This window comes from Dunckerocampus dactyliophorus, chromosome 5 (genome assembly GCF_027744805.1).
Source record: "Dunckerocampus dactyliophorus isolate RoL2022-P2 chromosome 5, RoL_Ddac_1.1, whole genome shotgun sequence".
Taxonomy (NCBI): Eukaryota; Metazoa; Chordata; class Actinopteri; order Syngnathiformes; family Syngnathidae; genus Dunckerocampus; species Dunckerocampus dactyliophorus.
Window position 1 is genome coordinate 14035313 of NC_072823.1, and position 10793 is coordinate 14046105.

A 10793-nucleotide genomic window follows, 5' to 3' on the forward strand; every position below is an offset into this window, starting at 1 on the left:
AGACACTATCAGCGTGCGTATCAATCTATTTAATTCACAAGCAAATAAAACAAGCACACATTTATTTTATATTTTTATTATACCAGCACAGTCTCTTTTGACAGTCATTTGACATGTAAATATGGTCTTACAGTGATGTAATTTTTTTTTTTTGTTGTACAGTCATGAATAATTTGTATTGTCCTTGTTTCAAGTATTGTGAAGTTTATAACTCAGGTATTTTTGCACAAATGATTGACAAATAGAGTAGCGATCATGATGCCACAGTACGTATATAGCAAATTTTACTGGGTGTAGTGATCAAGAAAGCCTGGTTCCTCTTTCAGAAAGGCCAGCAGAAAGACGACAGTTCAAGTTTGCAAACACATCCAGGTTCTCGAGGAAAAGTTACTGGCGTCCCTGAGGATATAAAAGATATATAAATGATTTATCTGACAATACATGGCATGAAGACAAGTAAAAATAAATTTAGTACACATTCTTTGTTGGTTTCCACTAATGGAGTATATTCCAATTTGCAAATTAAAATACCAACAGTCCTTCAAGGAAAAATGCATTTTTTTGGCATTTTGGCATCACCCATAATCCTTATGTGAGTCATGAACACGTCTTTCTCTTTTCTGTGTATTCTAAAGATATAAAACTAGCTAAAAAGACGCAGCAAAGAATGCACGTAATGGGAAACACCTATTCCGCCTATAAAACAAAACAAAAAAACTCCAAAAAGCGGCCACAATGCTCTATTTACATTTAATGTGAGCTACAGCGACACTGTTATTATTATTATTATTAACATTGTTACTTTCGTAAGAGTAACTTTTATGCCCATCTATTCTTCTTTCATGTCAGATTGATATACACCATTAATGTATGTATTTAGATAACTACATGGTGTCAGACAAAATAAGAGAGGAGGTAACAGAACTGTACATACACGCAGGGCGACTACCAATACAACATGGAATGATAAAAACAAATTACATAACATTAAACATGTAATATGAACAACTATTTACAGAGCAGTCCAGCAAAGCATGCTGGGATGCAGCATGTGTTGATTTAAACTTGATCTTTGACTTTGTGTAATAAAATGTATTCACATTTTTAGAATGGTGTACAATATGGAAAAAAACACATTAATAGTGGAATTGTTACTATATAATAATTTATTTCATATTAAATATATCATATTATAGATTAAATCGCATATTAATACAGAATCTTAAGTAACGCAAGTTAGTAAACACTGAATCCTGATTTTACGATGTAGAAATTATGTGGTTTTATAAAATAAAATGTAGTACACCCAAAAGTCATTTTTTTCGGTGTTGTGTGTTACCTGGGGTTAAAGGGATTTTAGTCCCTGATGCCTTGAGGACCACCTGCAGATCGCACGCTGTCTTAGCAAACCGAGCACCGCATCCCTGCTCCCACAGTGTGATGGAAACCTCATGTTCCCTAAAGAGCCAGTCCATCTGATGGCCCAGGTAGCTGACTCCACGAATGCAAAGCTCACTCACGTTATTTGGAAGAATTGGGGAAAAGGCCAGGCATTCCTTCTGAACTCTAAAAATGAAAAATATTTGTATTGATGTATTTGATTAAAGGTGGATGACAGACGACTTACCTGAAGCCAGTGTAACCAAACACTACAGCTTGCAAGAACCCTCCCATACCAGTGAGAAAGTTGACCACACCAGAGCCGTCTGTTGACTCGCTCCACACCTGAAAGACCGCCACATATTCCCTCAATATCCAGTTAGGACGCACGTGCATGTGTCGCAAACATACCTGGAAAGGTCCTTGAATGTTTCTGAAGCACTTCTCGAGTAAACGTTGAGCTTTCTCTGCGTCCCGCAGCTCCAGCCATCCAATCGCAAACATGCCCTGATTTATGGAGATAGCATCCGTTTTTTTGTACATGGCGAAGAAGGTTTTGTTCATAATACCTCTAGTAGGTTACATATATGGTGGTGCTTTGTTTAGCATCATTAATCTGTTCCAGAAGGTTCGACTCAAACCAAAACAGACCCTAACCAAGAAAGGTTATCCCATAGAATATAATGTAAACCCAATTAATCAGTTCCAGACACCCAAACATTTGAACACAAAACACATTTTCTAGACAATAATAATTTTTTTTTTAAGTTTTACATGCAGGCAATGATAAAAAATGCAATGCAAATTAATGGACAACTGAACTGTTAACATCACTTTTACCTAATTTTGCATAGAGGGACGAGTGGTTAGCATGTTGGCCACACAGTCAGGAGATCTGAAAGATCTGGGTTCTGTGTGGAGTTTGCATGTTCTCCCCGTGCGTGGGTTTACTCCGGGTACTCCGGCTTCCTCCCACATTACAAAAACATGCATGTTAGGTTAATTGGCAACTATAAATTGACCATAGGCGAGCAGTCCAGGGTGTACCCCGCCTGTCGCCCGAAGTCAGCTGGGATAGGCTCCAGCATACCCCTGCGACCCTAATTAGGATATGGAAATGGATGAATATATCGCCCAGCCCTAAGGTGAGGACTATATTGCAGTTGCCCCAAAATTTGTTACAGTCCCTCAGTTTAGCTTGAGTAAAGTGTGCATGTCCATATCCTGAGAGTCTTACCCAAGTCATGGCTGGTCCATGAGGATCTGTGACCACCTCATAAGCTTCAAGATCATTTCTTCTGATCTCAGGGGACATGGGCAGACCCAGAGGATAACTGAGCATCACAGCATCTGCCTGTTTCACTGGATAACCTGCCAGCAGGGGGAAAAAAAAAACATCATGCTCTATATAGGCTGGATCAGAAAGGTTGAAAAAAAAATACCTTTGGAATAGCCTTCAAACTCAGGATGGTACAGAAATTGTTGGTCAAAGGGTATTTGGACGTTTTCAGCCACATCGTGCCATTCCTTTGGTGCAGGGTGCTTGAGAAGATCAGCTAATTCCACAGCAAACTGCAAACTAACAACAACCAGACTGTTATTGCTTCACAGGTGCTACTGCTAATTAACAATGTGGAAACTGCACAAACATACAAGTACCTAAATTTGGCCACTGTGTTTGTGTAGACAGAGTTGTTGACATTGTAGTAGTACTCATCAGGTGGCATGACACCTACATTACACAAAAGTAAATGTTTCAAAATACATTACAAGCATTAATTCACATACATTTGACATATTCCGCCTGAGATAGAGGCGTGACCTAAAAAGACATATAACATTAAAAATATATATAACATAAATTTACATTATTATGAATTTACATATGGCGAAAACTAGGATAATTACTGTAATTATAATAGGAATAGTTTACCTTAATAATGATTTGGAGTGCATGAGAAAGTGTAAAGGAAACAAGAGCTCTCTTTGACGACATGGTCATTTATTAACAAGTATATTGCACAACACAGCAACAACAGAACCAATGTTGTAATACTGGAAAAGGAGCAAACTGCTCAATCAGCATTAATACAGCTGACGTGGTTATTGTAAACAACAGTACGCCAAGTGTAACACCAACAGCAGAACAGTGCAACCAACATTTTAAAGTGCAGGCCGATGTAGGTAGAACTGAACGCTAACCACTCACGATACCGCCATCTTATGGAATACAGAAAAATGGCTTGGGGGGGTTGCTCAGACACCCGGTGACTCTACGAGACGTGGCACTTAACTCAATATCGGCGTTAATCGGACCATTAAAGCTAGTTGACTTTTTAAAAATATTTAACTCATTCATTCATTCATTTTCTATGCCACTTGTCCCCACTAGCATAGCGGGAGTATGCTGGAGTCTATCCCAGCTGACTTTGGGCGAGAGGTGGGGTGCATCCTGGACTGGTCGGCAGCCAATGGTAAAGCACGTAAAACCACCTTTGTGTAGGACATCATAAGACAAGTGCAAGATGACAGAAAACCTTCAGTTGCCAGACAATTGGTCACCTCATGTGTGTAGTAAATAGTCCTAATGTCATCCGTTACTTGTTAATAGTGGTCTTTACCTAAGAGATGATACTTCTGGTCCTCTGTGCTCCAGGTTACCCTGGAAATCCAGTAATCGGCCACGCCCCATATGAGCTGACTGCCCCCTCCATCAGTGAACATCGTCAGGTCCTGCAATGGAGAGCTGAATGATTATCACCTCTAATGCAGAAGCAGATGCATGGTGGCGCAAACCTCAGTGAGGTAGTAATAATTCTGAAAGGCCAGCGCGACATCTCCATTGATGTGAATCTCTTGTTGTCCGTAAATGTCACTAGGGCACATCTCCCTTCCTGACACAGCACTCTCCCACGGAAACTTCAGCCCCTGTGGAAAGAGAATAGAATGTTCATGTCACAGTAGTCTCACACATTTATCAACACGCACTTTGTCTGTCCTCCCGGACGTCTTGAATTCTCAAATGAAACAATAACAATCTGGAGCAGGGTCAAAATGCGGCCATTAAAACACCTTTTTTTATAGGACAGGCATCATTATCTGTCATACAGGGGTCAAACTGCTGTAAATAGCAATACTTCATTTATTTATTTATTATTGGAAACTTGTTATGGACTGATTTATTATTGTGCAGGGATTTGTGGACCCCTTTCTAACCAGTTCCATATGTAGTTCTGTTGGCATCATCGCAGCATTTTTCCACTTTGTAATGCCTGCTACCCTTTTATGGTGGCATCAAAGGTAGAAAAAAGCAAGAAAAAAGCAAAGCAAAGCTCGTCAGTTAAGTCTAACTATGCTTAGAGCTGACGTCGTGTACAGTATAATGCTACGATTGTATTTTTATGTTGTGTTATCCATACATCATTATATACAGCTTATCCATCCTGTTCTGGGTCACAGGAAAGCTGGAGCCTATCCCAGTTGACTTTGGATGCGAGACAGGGTACACCCTGGACTACTCACCGGTCAAATACAGGAAGCAGATAGACAACAACAAGAGTGAACATTTTCAACCTTTCACACTGTCCTCATTCTGGCTTTTTGCTGTGTCATTCTGTGTGAATAGCAACAGCACGGTTTTACAGTTTTGGAGGCACAGTGCCTGTGTGAAAGTGCTGCACTGCCAGCACTGGAGGATGAAGTTTAACACCCGAGACTCACTTCATGCCACCTGATGTGTCAAAAGCAATTGTCGATCTCTGACTGATTGTTTCATACCTCTCTGGTGTGGATATCCTCACGCATCTAATTATTTGATTGCAGGAGTTTGTGAGTGTTGGAAAAATGTACATAAGTTATCACCCATACTATAGCAATGGTTGCTTTGTTTGTTGTATGACTTGCTTGTGCACAGAAAAGAGGAACAGGCCCAGTGAAGGAGAACAAAGAGCAGCCTTGGTGACTCAGAGGTGCGGATAGGACTGAGTAGCACAAGGCAGGACGGCCTGGCCCCTGACAAGCTCCATCCAATTATGAACGTTCCGTTCTCCTAGAATTAACCACACATGTACTGTTAAGATCACAGTCACACGCATACACATACCCAAACAAAGACACAGAGTTCAGCCCATAAAAGCCCCCCTCCCCTTTAGGGTTGAACTTTTATGTAATTAGGGAAACGCCTAAAGAATAAAAAGAGAGGGCTCGGGGAGCGTACTCAGAGCAGTGTGGGATTGTAACTCTGGTACCATCCCCCGTTCTCGTCACGAGTAAAAGAAATATTGTTGTGTTTTAAAAGTGTCACAGGAGTTTGAACCTGACAGTTAATCTGTATGAAAGCGAACACAGCTAAGGCAATGTTTCACTTCACTGGGTTCTGTTTGAAATGCACAACTGGATAAATGTGGCATATCCAGTTATGGACCTGATGCGTCTATTTTGCAGGATCTCTGTGTGAAAGAGAATTATGACAATCGGTGCGTCATCCTACCTTGAAACCCTGCCTTTGTGCATTGTATTTAGCACCATCAACAGTCTGCACCCTGTACTCCAGCACGGCTCGGGCCAGCTTTGGGTAGAATAAAGCCACAGTGGGGTATATCCAAACTTCCTGTGGTGTTACATATCACCATGAGGAGGCATGCCAGATTTGAGAATAAAAAGTAGCTTACAGAGGCATCATTCCTACCTGGTCCCAGAAGGCATGGCCCCAATAATCCTGACCCTCCGCGCCATTTGACAGTCCACCTGGACTGACTCCACCAAAGGAGCTGGAGGTGTCATGTATGGAGGGGAAGGCACTAAGGAGGTAAAACATACAACCAATGACAGCCTTCAAGAGGCGCTCTGACCCCATCACGTCCACCTTGCTATGCAGCCACAGCTCCTGCCAGGCCTTCTCATGAGAGGGACGCAGGTCACCCTTCGCCATCAGTTCTAGGCCCTCGTCAAAATTTGCCTTAGCTAGGTTCAAAGAGTTGGCCACAGCCACAATGAAGCCCCAGTGATCCTGGCTACGCTCTGGTGGCAGTGTCAGTGTGGAGGGAATGGGGGTCCAGATGAGGTGAACCGTAGGCCGGGGACCTCCTGGGAACTCTGCAGTATGCGTCTGACCTTGGATGTATCTAAAATTGACAAATAACATGCAGAGAACGCTTTGACAAACATTACTAGTATTTTTGGGAAGGAACTCACCTTCCACCTTTGTAATCAGGCCCAGACTGAAAATCAATGTCTTTGCTCTCAGGGGTGAAGGAAGTGACCAGGTTGACTGTGAGCGCCACTTCTGAGGTCACATGACGCACCAAGTGAATCTCCATCACCATCAGGTTGGAGTAGTGGCGGTGTGAGTAAAAAGACTGCGAGACTGTGGCACTGGCTGAGGTCAACGTGTGTGTGAAAACACCTGCACCAACAAAACACATAATGCTGCAGCTGAAGAGAATATCAACACAACTGCATTGCTTCATATGGAATTTGTCATTTTAAAAACTGTAAATAAAGCCAAATAAATTGATAATATTAATATGAATTCCCCAGTGCATGGGTCCTCTCCGAGTACTCTGGCTTCTCCGCACAACCCAAAAAACATGCAAGTTAGGTTAAATGGTAACTCGAATTTGTCCATAGGTTTGAATGTGAGTGGTAAATGGTTGTTACACACTCATATGTGTCCTGTGATAGACTGGTGACCAGTCCACAGTATACCCAATTAGCTGGGATAGGCTCCAGCTTACCCTCATCCATCTATAACATCTATCCGCATGCACACATGAGGAGAACATGCAAACTCCAAACAGAGATGTTCTAACAGAGATTCTAACCCGGATTGCCTGACTGTGAGGCCGACATGCTATCCACTAGCCATGAAATAATTTAAATATGTGATAATTGATTAAATCAGTGTTTTCCAGTCACGTACCCCTTCAGACATTTGACCTGAAGCCTACTCCTACACACTTAAAAAACATAAACCTTCTTATCTTAATTAACTTGAAATATAGAACATAATTACTTTTATAGTGTTACTATAACTTTATACACTTTTATAATTAATTTTATTGTAATTCCGGGTCAAAAATGTGTATTTTGCATGGTCACATTTTGATAAAGTTTCACATGAGCACTAAAAAATAGAGTATTCATCCTACTTTTTTTTTTCCCTTGACGGGGAAGGACGTGTATGGCAGGAGCTCTGTTGATGATACTGGAAATTTTAACTGTTTTGGTGCTTTCCTGACTACACTTCATGAGCACAGGATCAGTGCTGATGGCTGAATCCCCCATCTGAATTCCTTTAACTTGGAGAGTCGAGAGATACAGATACAAGTATCGATACCTGCTAGCAAGTCTAGCTAATTAGCGAACTGCTGAAGTTCAAAGAGGTTGCTTAGCAACAATGTCAAACACAAAGGAAAATGACTGGCTCTGAACTTGAAGAGGAAAATGATTCAGGCTCTGAATTCACAGTGGACGTGGACATAAAAACAGAATACCATTTTCCAGGATACCTAGAGTTTATGAAGGCTACCAAGGAGTTCCTCGAGGGTAGAGAGATCACTCTACCACGAATAATGCAAGCAATTGAGAAACTGCATTCAATGGCAGAGAAACATTCAGCTTCAAATGCAGTTATAAGGAGGGCTATAACGGCTCTGGAAAGAGATGTTCAGAGTAATTACAAAAACTTCCTTGATGTCACAAGGGATGTCAGGAATGGTATCACAAACATTATGGCAGAAAATAGAGTACAGAGTAAGTCAATCACAAACATTATGGAAGAAAATATAGCACAGAACAAGTATATCAAAAAACTAAGAAACAAAGTCAAGAAGTTGCAAGATGAAAATGCAGACATGGGTGCCGCTCTTAAGGAGGTTAAATACCCTGTGGAAGATTTCAAGGCCGTCAAGGCCTTGTTGTCCAAGATATCAGTGATCTGGATGCATATTAAACATTATATTACTATGATAATAAGCATAATGGAGGAAACACCCTACAAGACAGACCAATACAACGAGAAGGACTACATTCCATAGCAATGACATTGACATAGTTAATAAAAGGAACTCTTGTATACAAACCCAGCGTCACTAGCAGTGCAACACTAAACCTGTATACCTGTATACTGTATATGTAAATATGTGTATACTTGTGTAGGTGCAGATGTAGGCGTATATATATGTATGCACGTGTTTGTATGTACACACATGTATTAGCAATTGATGTGCTACGAAGAGGGGGTAGGATTAAATAAGCTCTGCTTCTTCCTACTCCTTTTCGGACATATGCGTGTTCGAAATAAATTAAACCAACCAACCAACTACATATCTTTTCTTCCAGTGTGTTGTTGACATCCTTCCGCATGAATGACTTGAATTTGAGCTTCACTTTTTTTGCCCACTCACGATGGCTACGGTTCCAGTCTGAATATTAATTTAATACCAAATTTAAAGGGAAAGTTAAACAATCACAATAAAGCAGCATCCGAACTACAAAAATACATACAACCAACGATAAAGCCTCATTTTCGTGAGGAATCTCCACTCACAGTGACCGCCATGTGGGGATTGGAACACCAACATAAATGACATCTTCAAGATTAAACACTCTTGACGCACAAAATAATCATCAAGTTTACAAACACACGCCTTCTCCGCTGGGATTCACCATGGATGCCACCCTCATATTATCACTTATTATATCGCATTATAACTCCTTGAGGAAGCACGTCAACAAACAGCAGTAGAACAAACACATATTATTGGTTAGCTTTACTATAGCAACATTATTAAAAACTTCAGAGACGTATTATATTCTAAAATTGTTGGTTGTGCTTAAAAATGCACGCATTTAGTTGTATTCAGTGTTAAAAAAACATTATATGGCTCTCACATAAATACATTTTAAAATATGTGGTTTTCATGGCTCTCTTAGCCAGAAAGGTTCTGACCCCTGCTTTAACATTTCATGGAAGTCGGGAAGAGTACCTCTGGATTGACAGACCGGGGTGGTGGTCCCCCTTTTCAAGAAGGGTGACTATTTAATGGCATTTGAAATGATTTATGGCAATTATTTTGAATACATTTATTTATTTTAGTGGCTTTCCTGATGCAGATGCACAATGAAAAACGGGCCCTTGGAATTATCACTTTCCCTCTCTTCCTGCACCGCTGGAAAGAAGAAATTTGGGTTTTGAGTCCCTTTTCTGTTTCAGTGTTTGTTGCACTTTAAGAAAACTGTTTCTTTAAAAAGTGAAAACCCAAAAGTGACTACCAGTGTGGGTGTCCAGGCTGTAGGAGTCTTGACCACCTTCCTCCGTCTCAACCGTCACGGCCAGGGGACATGGGACATCCGCACGGTGACATTCCCCTCCTTCCCCGTTGTACACCCTGCCCATGTGGAGGACGTCGTTGTACACCCTCCATCCTAAAAGGCCGTTGGCCAGCGGAGGAAGGAAGCGGGGGTCACTGGGGAGAGAGTCGCTGGAGAAGGTGTAAGGGTCAGTCGACATGGGGAGGAGGAGGGCGTCTGGAGGGGAGGCTGAATTGACACATATGGATTATCATTTAACGTGGTTTGGGGCTGAGATAAAAACATTAGACTACACAGTGAGATCAGAGAGCAGTTTTAGGTTGTGTACAAAGTATTATGCATAACATCACCATCGTTCAAATTGCGGAATATGAGAATTAAAGTAAAAAGCAAATCTGCTGGGCAAACCCGTAGAAATGGTCTGTACCTTGCCCTAATGCTAAACTTGTCAGCAGGGAAATGAAACACAAACTCTGCATGAGTAGTTCATTTAAAATAAAATACACCTTCAAAACAAGCATCAAGTAACAATTACTTTGCCCGGGTCTGTTAGAGAGGGAATATTTCTCACGTGATCGGGAAGAAAAACAGGAAGAAGAAAGCACATCTGCCACAGTGTTGATGATCAGAGACGGTAACAGTCGGATAAGTTTCAAGTTTCAAGATAAGTTTCCCTTGATATTTGTAGTTGGATCTACTAAAAACAGCGTTTTAATGGATGCTAAATAAATCCCATGAATCGAATAGTCCAAAGCTGAGGTTGGTGTTGCATGCAACTAACAAAATTTGGAGGTGGGTTCAGCTCGGCGTGAAAACGTGGCATGGATATTCCGTGGAAGGTGGACCGGATCTAAAAGTGTGACTGACTCCGAAAGGTTAGTTGACTATTCAGTGGGTTTGGCAAAGCAAGCATGCGCTGGTGTTAACTATGGAATCACAGGAGTGCCAAAATTAAAAGGGAATACGTGTGGAAATACAAACAGAATCAATAATAACAAAATATTTATAAATGTAGTCGTATTCTGTTTCCATTTTGTCCATTTTGTTTAGTAATGACAAAGACAAAAGAATGATTTCTGTATTGTCTTTGTTTTTTCCAT

At 41.0% G+C, this 10793-nt stretch overlaps 1 protein-coding gene across 1 annotated transcript; it reads right to left on the minus strand.

The window, feature by feature from the left end:
• Positions 1 to 60: 60 nt before the first annotated feature.
• On the minus strand, positions 61 to 10584 carry pgghg (protein-glucosylgalactosylhydroxylysine glucosidase). Its single transcript, XM_054776569.1, has 14 exons — positions 10265 to 10584; positions 9655 to 9921; positions 6574 to 6784; positions 6068 to 6503; positions 5870 to 5989; positions 4177 to 4308; positions 4002 to 4113; positions 3040 to 3112; positions 2823 to 2959; positions 2618 to 2751; positions 1792 to 1887; positions 1628 to 1725; positions 1340 to 1566; positions 61 to 399 (listed from the first exon to the last, which is right to left on the minus strand). Exons 2-14 carry the CDS (start codon positions 9890 to 9892, stop codon positions 323 to 325), a joined length of 2091 nt encoding a protein of 696 aa, XP_054632544.1. The 5' UTR covers positions 9893 to 9921; positions 10265 to 10584; the 3' UTR covers positions 61 to 322.
• Positions 10585 to 10793: the final 209 nt, after the last annotated feature.